We start from the raw sequence: 14,600 nt of genomic DNA on the forward strand, positions 1-14,600 counted from the left end.
GCAACAAACTGTATTAATTTCTGTGGAAGTAATAATCTGCGTTCACATAAGAATTGTTACAGGATTATGATATTCTGAGGGTGTCCCGATTTCTGTTCATGGTCCTGTGTTCAGTAGTTCTTATGTAAAACCTCAGTAGTACTGAAATAGGCTCATTTTATCACTACAATGTAAGGTGTCGGAAAAAAAAAAAGGGAAGGTGGGGACTGATTGTGAGCTGGTGTTTCTCATCACCGCTAGATGTGGTGGGATTGACATTGTTTATACCAGCTTTAAGATAAGACTGTTCCCTCAAATGTGTGAAAAATTTTAAACTGGTGGCTTAAAACCAGAAATTACTAATTATCTATTGAAGTAATAAAGGTGATGATGCGACTCCTTTGTGTAAGAACACTTACCTGATTAGAGTTCTCCAGATGTTCTCTAAAGTAAAATTCTAAATGACCTGCATCACAAATGAGTGTCTGTCATTTCATTCCTGTAGTGTTGGGCATTTAATCTCCTCACCTAAAAAATAAATAGAACTTCAGAAATCCTTTGCCTATTTCTGCCCACAGGAATATGTTGATTTTTGGCAATGAAACTTTTTCTAGTGGTGTTTTCTGAGGACTTTCTGCCCACTCGTGACTTCCTGTGCTGTTTTGAGGGTGAGATGAAAGATGGTTTGCCTGTAGAGTACCTTCAGTTTTTTAAATGTTGTAGTTGAGAGATTAGGAACCGAATGTTGAAATATGGGCCGCTCTGATCCGGAACAGAGAGTAGTGGAGGACTTGGAAAGGTGCAGTCCTTGGAACACCAACAATAAATCTGTGGTACTGAAAGGATCTTACACGAATTGATCCAAAACTGAGAAGCAGAATTCATGGGTGAGAATGATACTGGTATCATTTTAGATAAGTGATATTTGGTACAAGAGGGAAGCTTTTAGAAAAACAAAAACACCCTACTCCAGTATCAGCAAGCCCTTAGGACATATAGATAAGTACCAAAGGCAGAACCAAAATTTAAGACCAACATCTTGACTGGACCAGAAAACACAGTGGTTCTTCCTTGTACTCGAAATGCAACCCCATTTCACTTGCTTCTGTAGTCAGTGCACTGAGGTGTTGAGCTTGCTGTGGCAGCCAATTCCTGGCTTGCCTCTTCCTGAGGGAAAAGGAGCAGCAGCTTCTTTTTCCTTTGTTTTTATTAACTGACGGTAGCCCAAATTTTTGGTATTTTGGAGGAAGTGCCTGTGATCTAGGCCTTGTGCAATATTAACACCCGTATTAAGTCATGGAAATTGGAATCTGTCTTGCACATGACAAAATTGTGACTTTGTTTTTTGATCTCTTGGGTTTGTTCTTTTATCGCCTTTGCAGTTCTCCCATAAGTTGCTTGTCCTTTGCAGTGTAAAACCTCACTGATGCTGGTGTAGAATGCCATGGGAATCAGATTGGTAGTCGTGTGCTAAATTTGAAAAACAAAGCTGAGCCTGTAGCTAGACTGGCATGTATCTGGTTAGATTTACTGTGAGGCAGGTTTAAGTCCTTAGCACTTAGAGAAACCAACATCTACTCTATAAACCTAAAAATTCTTCCCTGTCAGATTCAGCATCTGATGAACAGTTATGTGCTAAGCAGATCTCTGAAGAATTTGGGTCACAGGCTCATCTCTGAAAAATATGTACCATTCCTGTTTCAAATGGCATTCTGTCCCCTGGGTGTCTCTCTTAAAATCCTGCAGTCAGCCTGTACATTCTTTAATTTACCGTCATAACGAAATAGTGCTTGTCAAATGCTGTCTTAAAGTAGAAAAATATTGGACTACGATGTTTAAATCCTCAAAACCTTGAACTAAAAAGACCATTTCAAGTCCAAATAATATATATAATAGTGTAATTTCTGGGTTTTTTTAGCTGTTGGAAAACATGACTGAAGTTGTTAGAAAAGGGATACAGGAAGCACAACTTCAGCTTCAGAAAGCAAACGAAGAACGACTTTTGGAAGAGGTAAGGCTATAAAAATTATTTATCTAGGTAACTTGAAATAACTTGTCACAGCATAGGTAGCTTGCTCACCAGCCAGTGTCTGATTGTGTGCTTCGCAGGGACTGCTACGACAGATACCTGTAGTAGGCTCTGTGCTGAACTGGTTTTCTCCATTCCAAGCCTCACCAAAAGGAAGAACATTTAATTTAACAGCAGGTAGGACTCAGTGCATCTGCAGCCATGTTATGCTGTCATCTGAACTGTTTCCAATTTTAGGATAACTTGCAATGCACTTTCTTGTGCTGACTTGATCGTGAGTAACACCATCCACCCCCAGGAGCGGGGGGGAAATGCTCTTCGCTATTTCTGAAACACCCAATAAGACAATCTCCTACCTTACTTTTACAGTTTACATTTTGTTCTTGCACTTTGAGTCACATTAAAAAAAACTATATTAGACATCAGCATTTATTAATAGAGGACTCACGTCTGTGACTTTTGGCTACATATGCTGCAAAAAGTTTGGCATTTACGCTGCATTTATAAATATATATATGAGCTAGCAGAGTAGCTCAGGCCTTAGAACGTTGCTTCCCCATGTAGATGCACTTGTATCCTCTGGAGCGCACTTGCAAAGCAGTGCTCGGATGTTCTGCCATGCTACTGGAACTTGGTGTGTCTGTCTGAAATCCTGGTTTGAGAGATCATCTGGCTATCACCACATCAATAAAGTACTGGTTTGCCTGCTAAATAGCACGGTGCCTGACAAGGACAGGCTAAAACTAGCTGCAGGCTAATGTGAACTTGGCTTTGTGGGAGACAGCGATGAATGGAATATTACAACGTAAAAGACTATTATTTTACTCATGTAATTCATGTCTGGTGATGTGAAAAGAACCATCTATAGCTTTTACCATCATTGTGACTGAGGTACTAACATGATACTTTCTGAAACTATAAATTTTCACTGTAAAAGTTGTTGCAGAGTCTTAAGAATATTCCTGAACTCAGCAAAGTGTCCATCAGACCTAGAACAATAGCCCAGATGTCTGTGTGTCACTGTAAACAGTGGGGTAGGCTTTCTGTTGTATTGGGGATCTTTCTTTCTGATTCTTGATGCACCAACTGGAAGGTTGTTACGGCAGAGAACAGCAAGGCTTCCTCGGGAGCGCTCACCCCCCTCACAGCCAGGTGCCCCTCCCAAGTGCGCTGCTCCGCAGCTTGCAGCTGGGAACATGGCAAGTGCCCGGTGGAGAAGGGGAAAGAGAACATCGGGTGTCGCAGTGTTGTGAGGTGAGTGCGACGGGAAAGTTCTGTCACCTTTCTGAGTCTCAGCACTCATGTCCCCAGGTACACAGCAATGGATTACCAGCAGGTGGCAGTTTCATCCCAACCTAGCGGATGCAGCTTCAGAAACGTGCAGTAAAAATAAAATTGCTACATACCTTTTAAATACAGATGAACAGAAGCCTTGTCTCGTTTTTGCTATATTCAACCTGGTACTTTTTTTTTTAACCTGCAGGCTCTCTAGAATCCACAGAATCTACGTATGTGTCCAAAGCCCAAGGAACAGGCACTACACCACCACCAACTCCTACTTCCAGCCTTGCAAAGCAAAGACTTCCTGGTAAGTTTCTATGTCTTAGTTTAATTTCTAAAACATCTGCCAGCTGAATTGTGTGACACAGGAAGACCCACATGATTTTCCATCTTTCATAATATCTGGAACTAGAGCTTACCTTTTAGTGCCTTAAGTCTGTCTTAAAACCTTCATTTAAACATGGCACAGAATATGAGCCCCGTCTGCATTCTCCCTAAGAATTCTTCTGGGGACTACAGGAAGTCGTTATCCCATTAACTAACAAATACCTATCAAGTTTGGAGTCTTTGTGGTTACCGAGTTTCAGGAAATAGCAGGTAAACAAGCGAAAAGTTTTATTTGAAATAAAAGCATAAATAAGGTGTAATCATGTATTTGAGCAACTGTATTCCTGTTGCTACCTAGTATTTTGTGGACAAAGTCATTCTGAGTTGAAGATTTATTAAGTCTGTGGCATTTTCTGTGTAGTTAGTAACTAATGATGATTTGACTGGCAGGAAAACCATAGTTTTAACTTGCCTTTTGAGTTGGTTGGCTTCCAGCCTGCGCTTTTTCAGTGCAAGTTTTTACCCTAGAATGGCTGCACTCTGCATGTGGACAGCTTGGTTTTCAGCTGAACCCTCTAACAGTCTCTGGGTACATATGATAAACCAGCAAGTGCTACTGCCTTGTGTATGTGCCTGTCACCACAAGCAAGTACGCCTGTGTTTCGGGCACAAGTTTGAACCCAAATAAAACCTGTTTCATGGCAGCTGTAAAATTCAGATACTTTCAAAGAAACTTAACCGGTGTGTACTACATCTTGTATTCGCTGCCTTCATTGGCACTCTATTTTTCAAACGCTTTGCAGGTCAGAAAATTTTTAAACGGTCTCTAAGAAGTTCTGACGCCTTCAGTGAGACCAGTTCAGTCAGCCACTGTGACGACCTGGAGAAGATGGATCAGAGACCCCCAGCTTCATCCCCAGGCCAAGAGCAAGGACCTCTGGAGACAGCAAAAACAGAGGAGCAGAAGGAGGTGGCACAGGCAACACAGAGAGACACTGAGGACATTCAAAGTGACAAACTGCCACATGACTGCACGAAGGTAGAGGAACAAGGAAGTCAAAGATAAAATCCAGAGTGTGGATTTCAGACTTTGCAGAGGAAGCCTGTGCCCTGGGAGGCAGGGTATTAATGACGCATTTAAAATGTGAACAGTGCCACACACCAGTACAGTAATAATTACTGTAACTTATTAACTGGGATTTTGCACAAATATAAATTCCCCCCACGGGCCAGAGGTCTGTCTTACCGTACACTTGTTACAGTTGCTTTAATCCTCTACACGTCTGTGTCACCAAAGCACTAGTGAAATTTCTTAACTGCTCATAAACATTTGTAAAAGCAATTGGCAGTTATCCTCACTGTAGGAATCGAAGCATGACAGTAGTTGCTAACCAGCCATACCCGAGATTAATTGTAAAACAATCTTATTTTTTGTTAATACACTTAAAATAATCACCTGCCAATTGTTCACCTTTTTAATATTTAAAATTCAGTTTAGCCTCTCCTGCAAAACATCTACTGCAGTCCCACTAACTCTGCATTGCTTCTGGTTTTACCCTCCCAAAGAACGCTGCCCAAGAGCTGTGGTACAGCCAGCACGGGGACGATGCCTGTGTGTGTAGCAGCCACTGAATCCAACTTTGCCATCAACCATTTTTTCCTGCTGTTGTATGACTTGACCTGTGCAGCCAGGACCCCGGGTGCAGTGGGGACTAAGTTAAGGATTTTTAAGCCTTTTAGAAGGAAATAATAGTGCCTCTGCATGCTGAAACAGCTGCTTGCTTCTGCCACTGGAAAGAATCACCAACACACCATTATTTTCCTTTGCACGCCATTTATAAACCAAATACTATTGAACACGTTTATGTAGTGTAACTGGAGTTTCTTCTGTTGTGTATTTTTAAAGATAGTTGTAGTAAAGCTTGAAAAAACAATACATTTGTGATGGTTTCAACACTTATTTTTTGAGTAACTTACCTATGGTAGGAATTGTACAGATTCAGAAATTATATACATTATTTACACTACAGCACAACTTCATAGTGTCTAGGACTACTTAATGCACAAGCAAAGCTTTGGATAAATCAAAAGCTAAGGCGGAAAGGTCTTCCCTCTTCCCCAAATTATCTTAATCATGTTGCTGCAAATTTTCAGAGCCTCTTGTGGACAGGAGATTGTTGGAAAAGCTTGCTTTCCCTGAGGTATCTGCTTTTGAGTAAAACCAGCCCATTGCTATAAAACTGGATTTAAGTACTGTTGGTGGTTTGTTTTGGGGTTTTTTTCCCGCTCCCCTGCAAAAGTACACAGTAATACCAGAATGGCAGTAGCAGGACTGACTTTGATAATCTGAAAAATGTGGGGTTTTTGAGTTGTACTGTCACGTGATTTGACTTTCAGCTTCTAGATCCTGGGGGGCTGGGGTGCCATGAACGAGGTTAATTTTGCTGATGGGGTAATTTATGTAAATCAGAGTGCAATTTTTCTAAAGTGCAAAACTGATTAAGTTGCCTAGTCTTCCTTTTAATGGTTTCTTTGGTGCAATGAAGTATGTTAATAAGAGTAATTTGTTGGGGATAAAGTTATCACCACAACAGTTAATTTTTAATGTTTTTATATTTGGAAGTGTAAAATCAGTAGTTCTGTTGGACTGAGCTTCATTCTTTAGATACTATCTGAATGTTTCAATAAAGAGTCTTCAAATTATTACTCTTGAACTGTTGCTGTTGAAGGATGCTTCTCTACATTTCAGTAAGCTCCAAGTGTGTGCAATTTTATTTCACTTTGCGTAGAAGATAATCTTTGGAAGTACACACCACTGGTGACTTCCTTTCTCAGTCTCTCAGCACTGCTACCTCTCCATCTGTGCCAATCAAATACTGTGCTGGAGCAACAGAACATAAACAAAGCCAAATTCTTCCTTCAAAGACGCACTGATTTTGCTGTGAGTAATGCAGAAAAAGCAAGTTGCTTCTGTCAAAATATTTTATTTTGAAAAGCAGAGGAACAACAGCATTTGTGACCAGCAATGCACTTTTTGCAACAAATGGCTCTTCTTGCAGGACTATACTTCCCTAAAGCAGCTGTGGGGTTTGGTTCCAGGTTAGATCTTGTCAGAACAAACCTGTTCCCACAAGCCTTCTTCATTTTTTTTGTAGATGCGAGGTTTGCTGTCAGGAAACAGGGAGCGAGATGGAAAGGGATGTTCTTTTAAAAATGTTAGTGTAGATCTTATGTGGGAAACAAAGTGGGGTGGCTCAGCCAGGGGCGATGTAGAAAGATTCTGAAAAACAAGATGTTAGGAACAGCTGCTTGACATTCAGCATACAGAGGTCTCAATTACTCTGCCTTTAATAAGATTATTCTCCCCTTCCCCAGCAGTCCACTAGGAAGAGTTTTGACAAGCCATACCCCTTCTTTACTCAACTGGAAGGGGGCTGGGGGAAAGTCAGTTTCAGGTACCTGTAAAATCTGTTTATCATCTTGTTCCAACCAGAAATCCACATGTGGGAAAGGCCTCCAGAAATACGGCCCAATATGCAGTTGCTCCATCTTTGCATCATAAATGTTAGTCAGCTGTAACAACACAGGAAGCCTTAAGCCTCAGGCAGTGCTTACACTGACCAAAGAGAGCGCACATTCACTTCATCCGCAAGGCCTTAAGCTGCAGCTGCTGTCTTGGATACACTGTGCGCCAGCTCAGCCCCACTTTGTTCCCGCTGCATTGAGATTAATCAGTCATTCTGACAAACAAGACATTAAACTGTAACAACAAACCCAGAACTGAAAGACAGTGCAGGGATTATGCCTATGACCCCAGTCTCTTCAGATAAGTTACGCCATTGAAAGCCACAGGGTAGTCATAGTATCATGTGAACGAGCCCAGCCTCCACCCCAAGGCTTACCCTGGCCCCTGAAAGCTCAGATGGCATTTGGTCTCCACTGCTACTCTTTGCCTCTCCTCATCCATCTTTCTCAGTTGTTTTTTTCTGAGAGAACACTACCAATGTAGTTTTTCTTTAACCATTTGACATGTCATTGCTGCTAACAGGTCTCCCCTTCCAGCGCAAATACCCTGTCTTCCCGTTATTTTTACTCACTGTTGCTCCTGTTAAAACATGGGCTGACCGCAAGGCCTCATCCGGCCCTTTCTCTGGGAAGGTTGCAGGGAAAATCTCTCCTGTTTTCACATTCACAGCTGGTAGGAAAGAGAGTTTAAATACAGAAACAATTCTGACAAAGCGCTTGTTTAAAATGACCATATGTTGCAAGAAGTTAGAACCCATCAAACACTATTCCTGTTTCTCAGTACCACAGAGCCCATGGTGGCATACTTCTACTTATTTTTCTTTGGCAGCATTTCAATATCCCAGAACAACATTTGCAGAGCTACTTAAACTGATTAGAAAAAACAGAATGAACAATGAAGAGAAGGCTGAATTCCAACCCCAGGGGCTAGAACAGTAGCTTGACATTGGCAAAATCACAAGCACAGGTAAATGAAAAGATCTGCTTGCACTTGTGTGCAGTCGCTTCCCTCTGTGCATCTACCTAACTGTGGTACCAGAAGAAAACTTCTGTTTCTACCTACACGTCCTACAGCAGCACTTAACTTTTGGGACGGGCTTTAGCTTGTCCTTAAAAGCCACCCTCTTACTACTGGAATCTGAAAAGCAATCCAGTTACAAAAAGGAACTGAATTCTAATTTAACTCACCGATTCCATAAATGACTGGGAAGTGAATATCCTTTTCTTCTCTGTCATTTAGTTCTGTAAGGAAAAAAAAGGGCAAAAAGGCTTTGGATATTCTTCTGAGCAGAATTCATTTAGTTGTGTGTGATCACAGAAGAACAGATCTGGTGTTGCATAAAGACAGAAAAATACCCAAAAAAGCCTAAAAGAAATCCGGAGAAGAAGGTAGAGGTCAATCACCGCAGGCTTGGGGCCTGGAGCAGGACTCTGTCTCCCACCAGGAGGGCCAGCTCCAGCCAACTGTCACTTCACTTTCTGCAGGAGCAACTTACAGGAAAAAAACCCACAATGCAAAGCTACCACAGTGTCAAGCTTTAAAGCTGTGCCGCACCAACAGCGCTGAAACGCAAAGAGCACAGAAATACAACCTGAACACGATACAAAGAAAAGCAAATTACTTCTTCGTTTATGTGTCATCACACCCTATGAACTGAGTGGGTTTATGAATTCATTCAGGCCCTGAAGGAGGCAGGTCAAAGGTCTGGCAGCACCTTGCCCAGTTGCCTCTTCAGACACGCCCAGACCTTTACAGAGGAAAAAGGTGGTGAAATCACCTGCTCATGATCGTGGGGGACTCTGCTATCAGCTGCATTTCAGGAGCTCTGGGTAAGGAGAGAATCCTTACCGCATTGTCTGCTTGACATCACTACACATGCTTCCAGCAATAAAACTAAAAATCACAAATTGTTACGGAGGACTCATGCTGTTCTTTCTTACAGGACTAATAAAAAAAGCCATGTGTGAAAAGACCCCTGCACTTTGATTTCAGTGGTTAAAGACACTTCAAAAACCCAGGAAACATTTTCTTACCTGTTACGCAGAAAGTCACTAAGTGGACATCATCTGGCTGGAGATCGAATGCTCCTACAGCAACGATAGCAGCAATGTATTAGACTGACTGGTGGCAAAGCAGGTGCTGTATATAGGCGAGGGGGCATTACCAGTGCTGCGCACTGCAGCACAGGTGGGCAGGGATACCTAACCCACTGCTCCTAGATAAGGCAACAGAGCAAAGAGCGTTTTGCAGATTTGCTTCAGACTAACTTTTATAAACCTAAAGCTACCAAACAGAACAGTAATTTACACAGAGCAGCCACTCATAATAGCAAAAACACGCCAAAAAAGTGCTGTGCCTCTTATTCCATTTACTGATGCTGGTTTCCCTCTGGCATCGCATCAGCTCTGCTTTAGATCACTATACGTTTAACAGCTTATATTTAAATGCATTTTCCTAAAGTGTTACATATATAATGAGCAAACCCCATCTTTCATTAGCTGTACTTTAATTATGCTTTTCACCATCCCACACACCAGAAAAACACAATTCTCTTTTTTTCGAAGCTCTAATAGCAATACAATGTTATCGTTTCAAATTGTAACTTGATGCACGAAAATCACAAGGTTGAAAAAAATAAATTAACTAAAGTACTTCATTCTGTACAGAACTCTCATATGACACATAACACAGCTAACAGGAATCACTTGGTGTCATGGCCACGAGCGTACATCCCCGAACCTCTGCTGGTTCCCTCTTCCTTTTTGTTTATCCCCCTGGGCCACCTCCCTCCCGTCCTGACATCTGTGTCCATCCCTGCCCCTTTCCCGTTCTGTGGGGCTGAGGCCTCTCCACACTCCTGAAGTGCTCAGTACAAACCAGAGCTCTTACAGGTAACCAGGTACTTTATGTTTCAAATTTGTCTGTGAAGCACCGCCATCACTTCTCTGGACTATAGATTTTATAAACAGATGTAACATCTTTCATCAGAGAATTCCAAACAATAATTAAATTTTACCTCATCATAGTAAGGTAGGAGATGAACAGTAACTAACGAAGTCGCCCACATTAATAGATTTAGGCAGTGACAACACTTGACCAAGACCACACATAGCATATCGGTAGCAGAGCCAGGACTCAGCTGAACTGCACTCCAATTCTACATGCCAGAATATAAGACAGGAAGAAATTACAAGTCTAGACCCTCCACCCCACCCACCAGCCAGAGAAGAGCCTCACAAGTCCAACCCTTCTCCACACCAAGTTCTCAGGTAGAGAAAATACCCTTCAGAACAAATCCAGGTTTGTTTCCCTGAAATGATGGGGCTCAGATTACAAGCTTTACCCAAATCCAGTCAGTCAGAACTATTTTTTGGACACGAGAGTGGAAAAAACGTGAACTTACTAAGAAGCTGATTAGTAAGTTTTTGTGATAACTGCCTATCATCATTGAAACCTCCAACTAGGTGCACTTCCAGCCTAACAGAGATGGAATAACAGGAAACAGCAGTTAAAAAGACATCCCAAAGTGAACAGCTTTACAAAATAATCCCCAGCCCAGACTCCAAAGCAATCATTAGACAAGGCTCACTTGTTACAGCCGCATGCGCCAAGTTGGTTTATATTACATAGCAAGTTATGGTAATCCCTTTCCGAACACTTGGGGGATCATCCAGGAAATGGCACAAATAAAAAATTCTAGGAGGCATTACACGCATGCTCTTCTGTCTAAGCCAGCGGCACCTCCGATGGTCAGCACCTCTGGTTCAGACGGACCTTAGTAACCACCTTTCAGGTCCCAAGAAAGGGTTAATTAAACATGAGGATTTTTGCTCCCAACACCTCCTCACAGCTATTGTGGGCCACACAGCAGGGTTCTTCTCTGAGAAGTGTCTATGTAAAGACAAGTCCTTACAAATCATGGGTTTTTAGAGACTGTTTCTTCTAAGTTTTTGTTCTTGTCAAACTACAGGGGCAAAACCCCCACATCCAGCAAGAACCTTGTTTGCTGAATTCCATTACAGAGGGTTTTTCCCCACTGCCCTGTCCGTGTCCCCCCCCCCCCCCTTTTTTTTTTAAATGTGAGACTTAGAAAAATCCCAGATGGATTCTCAGATCCCAGAAGAATTTACAAGACCACCAGTCTGGAAGGAAAAATAGAACATAAAACCAAAAACAGTTGTTTGGAAAATTTCACACATCTGAAACCAAAGTTAGCTGGGAAACAGTCAACACAAAATCTCACAATGGCATTTTACAGAGACACAATTCAGAACATAACCATGCTTTAAACCACTGCTAAAAATGCCCTCATAATCATCATCAAGGAGATCATTTTCACTTTACATGTGGTTCCTGATCAAGAGATATTTCCTGCACAATTACCTTGCCTGAACCCCACAAAATCACATAAAAATTCCCCACCTTACAAACTGTAATAGCCTCTGTGAAAAATAGTACAAGAGAAATAAAAGAGCTGAACTGACCTTCCACATCCTGTGGTGTTAGAGAAAGATTTTACTGAACTCATTATGAGTGACACCTCAGCTTCTGTGTCTGATCCATCACAGTGTGTCAAGCAGGTAGCTCCACTGCCTGAGGAAGACACGAGGAGAGAGTTAACAACATTGTTGGAGGCTGTCACACAACCAGAACTAAAATCATCAACAGTTTACACTGCTATAGTAGCATTGGAGCTACATCCAGCACTTCCTCTTAGGACAGCAGTCTCCGGCAAAAGATACAAGCTGACTGACTGAGGCATCCACCGCTTCGCGTGCTCCACTATACCACCAACAGAACTCATGTGAAGGGTACAAGAGCCCTCTTAACCAGGACCAGGCAGCAACTCTCATGTCAGAAATCCAGGCACGCAGCAAGGCTCCTTCCACAAATTCTACCTCTGTTACTACCAAACCCCGCAGGCCCAAACTCCAAACACATCCACGCTCTGCAGCTGCCACCACCCACTGGCCACGAGAGCAGACCAAGTGTAGGGCCTGCTACTGAGCAACCACAATATGGAACCCTGACACTAAACACGCCGACTCTTGGAACAAGTAATTCGGTTACTACATCACGTGACTTTTTGAGATTCAAGTTTATATAAATGTAATTCTAGTTTATTTTATTACTGCAGCATAAACCAATACTAATTCATTATTTCAGAGTTACAGGTTTTAACATCCTTTAAAGATACCTGTGTGTCGGAGCACAACTATGTGGCAGGTAGTTGCATCATCTGATCCAAGAATGGAAACAGAACCTATTTTAAAGGAGTGAAACATTGTAAGAACTCTGTACTCACAGTCACTGCTGCAGTAGAAGAAAAAAATGTTTATGTTCCTACATACCATCTTTAGGGGTAGTCACTGCAAATTCTCTCTGCTGGACATACAGAAGACCTTTGGGTTCCACAATTTGAGCAGGCTGACTTCTCAGAAGTTTTGCCTTTTCCTAAAGATAAATGATAACAGAGACTACAGTGGCTGAATTCTCAGGTGTATCCATTACATGATAGAAACATCACCTCTGAAAAGCAAAGGGAGCCAGGTCAAAGAGAAACATACGTATTTTGTACTATGGAGCATTCTGAATTTTGAGAATTTTTTGCTTTCCTGCCACGGATCTAGTTAACTGTTAAATCCCATCATTCCATAAACACACAAACCCCTTTTCCCTGCTTTACAGATGATAAAAGGGAGGTACAGCAAAAAGCAACATGACTTGACCAAGATTACATTAGATAATACCAGAGCTGATCTTGGAAGTTTAATGGGGGCAGGAAACTTCTGAAATTTAGACGTTTCGGTCTTCTACTGCCACAATCCAGCACACTTATTCAGTACTTGCCAAAATATCACTATTTATCCGCCTGCTTAGTGCACGGACAACCCAGATTCCTGGGCTCTGACTACTGCAGCGCTCTCTCACAGCCCTGCCGGGTAGGCAGTGAACTGCCATCCTGGGGCTCAAAAACACTTCAGAGTTGTATCAAATTAGCACTGCTTTTCTGCAAAACCTCCATTTCCATAAAGAGGCAGTTTCTGAAGAAAAACATCTTCCCGGACAGCTCTGCTCAGCAGTTCCCAGCTCACAGTCTGCCGTTAGGATTACACTTACATACCGAAAGTGAGGTTAATACCTCCCTCAGAGTTACTATTTTGGCTTTTATCGCCAGTTTCTGTTGGTTTCGCCCGGACAGGGGCAGCCGGACGCGGCCCGGGCGATGGGAGGGCAGCGGCCGGCCGCCCGCCGCCCCCCGCCCCAGGGCACTGACCGCCAGCCCACTCAGGGACATCGATTTTACTGGTTTTCAGCCAGCCCGTCTGTCCGTTGTCACAGCGCGGAGAACGGGCAGCGCCCCGCCGCGCCGCCTCCGCCCGGGGCCGCCAGCCGTCCCGCCCGGCCGAGGAGGCGGGTTTTCCCCGGGCACCTCCGCCCCGCCGTCCCTCCGGGCAGGGCGGGCCCGGACGGGCTCTCCCAGGCCCCTTCGCGCCGCCGCCGCCTCCTCACCTCGAGGTGCGGGTAGGCACGGATCATGTCCCCCGCGGGCCGGGCCAGGTCGATCCGCTCACCGTTAATCAGCAGCGGCATCTCGGGGAGCGCCCAGGCCCAGGCCCAGGCCCAGGCCCGGGGCAGGAGGCGGCGGCTCCGCGATTCCTCCCGAGGGCGGGCGCTGGGAACGGTGGCGGAAGCGGGGAGGGCTCAGCCGAGGCGGGGCCTGCGGGCGGGGGGGGCCGGGCGGGGCCTGCGGGCGGGGGGGGCCGGGCGGGGCCGGGGCCCGGGGTGGGGCCTGGGCAGGGGCCGGGGCCCGGGCCCGCAGCCTGAAGCGCGGTCGGAGGCCGTGCGTGACAGAAGACAGGCCGCGTAACAATTTTAACACTTTAATGGTGCATAATTCCCCTCCTCCTGCCACGGCGAGATTATCCGTTAGTTATGCCAAGAAATCGTTTTGGAAACAGCAATGATAAAGTCCCTAATTTACAAAAAAACCCCTAAGTTTTCACAGAATCCCAAAGCCAACAGTTTTTTCTCAAAGACCAGGGATTTTTCTGCCAGCTGTCAGCACGTGAACAGTACAAAGATACAATGACGGCAGCAGCAGAATTAAACTGAGGACAGCTGCGTACCAGGGACTGGTGACAACCAACAGATAGAAAACCGCCTCAGTACCCTAGCTCTACCTTTCCAATCCATCTTTCACAACAGTAAACAGTTATAGCAGATAATTTTGCCTTTGCTGTATCTTTTGAAGGAAGTTCCACATTTTCAGCATTCCTCTCAACACTATTAGGATTTACACAAACAGTCTCTATAGTAAAATGCCAGCACCTGCCAGCTCACCTGTCTGCAATTACACTTAGCAAACCAGGTCTATCACAGAAGAGATTACAGAAACTCTGCAGAGTTCCTGTTTGGATTTTTGTTTTCAGTCCCTTTAGTATACTGGTTAACCAT

At 43.7% G+C, this 14,600-nt stretch overlaps 2 protein-coding genes across 5 annotated transcripts in view; one reads left to right on the forward strand and one right to left on the reverse strand.

Moving 5' to 3' along the window:
- PDXDC1 (pyridoxal dependent decarboxylase domain containing 1) overlaps nt 1-6,330 on the forward strand; it is a 31,779-nt gene extending 25,449 nt beyond the window's left edge. For both annotated transcript variants that reach the window (XM_075105209.1, XM_075105210.1), the window contains exons 20-23: nt 1,898-1,990; nt 2,089-2,185; nt 3,492-3,596; nt 4,420-6,330. In XM_075105209.1, the coding sequence (XP_074961310.1) occupies nt 1,898-1,990; nt 2,089-2,185; nt 3,492-3,596; nt 4,420-4,682 (558 nt within the window). In that variant the 3' untranslated portion in view covers nt 4,683-6,330. The remainder of the gene's footprint in view (nt 1-1,897; nt 1,991-2,088; nt 2,186-3,491; nt 3,597-4,419) is intronic.
- Nucleotides 6,331-6,584: 254 nt separating this feature from the next.
- Nucleotides 6,585-13,858, reverse strand: NTAN1 (N-terminal asparagine amidase). Of its 3 annotated transcripts, none has more exons than XM_075105212.1 (10): nt 13,718-13,858; nt 12,494-12,596; nt 12,340-12,405; nt 11,627-11,735; nt 10,546-10,619; nt 9,176-9,229; nt 8,330-8,383; nt 7,714-7,811; nt 7,076-7,189; nt 6,585-6,896 (listed from the first exon to the last, which is right to left on the reverse strand). In XM_075105212.1, exons 4-10 carry the CDS (start codon nt 11,668-11,670, stop codon nt 6,717-6,719), a joined length of 618 nt encoding a protein of 205 aa, XP_074961313.1. In that variant the 5' UTR covers nt 11,671-11,735; nt 12,340-12,405; nt 12,494-12,596; nt 13,718-13,858; the 3' UTR covers nt 6,585-6,716. The 3 variants fall into 3 exon arrangements, with proteins under 3 accessions (XP_074961313.1, XP_074961314.1, XP_074961312.1); XM_075105213.1 differs by having other exon boundaries at nt 13,656-13,846; XM_075105211.1 differs by lacking the exon at nt 12,340-12,405 and having other exon boundaries at nt 13,656-13,841.
- Nucleotides 13,859-14,600: the final 742 nt, after the last annotated feature.

This window comes from Phalacrocorax aristotelis, chromosome 10 (genome assembly GCF_949628215.1).
Source record: "Phalacrocorax aristotelis chromosome 10, bGulAri2.1, whole genome shotgun sequence".
NCBI lineage: Eukaryota > Metazoa > Chordata > Aves > Suliformes > Phalacrocoracidae > Phalacrocorax > Phalacrocorax aristotelis.

Coding starts and splice junctions, on each gene's coding strand:
- NTAN1 (XM_075105213.1), bottom strand. CDS start 13,736: ATGCCGCTGCTGATTAACGGTGAGCGGATCGACCTGGCCCGGCCCGCG. Junction 12,406..12,493: donor AGTGACTACCCCTAAAGATG/GTATGTAGGAAC, acceptor CCTTTAAAATAG/GTTCTGTTTCCATTCTTGGA. Junction 8,384..9,175: donor AGTGACTTTCTGCGTAACAG/GTAAGAAAATGT, acceptor TTTTCCTTACAG/AACTAAATGACAGAGAAGAA.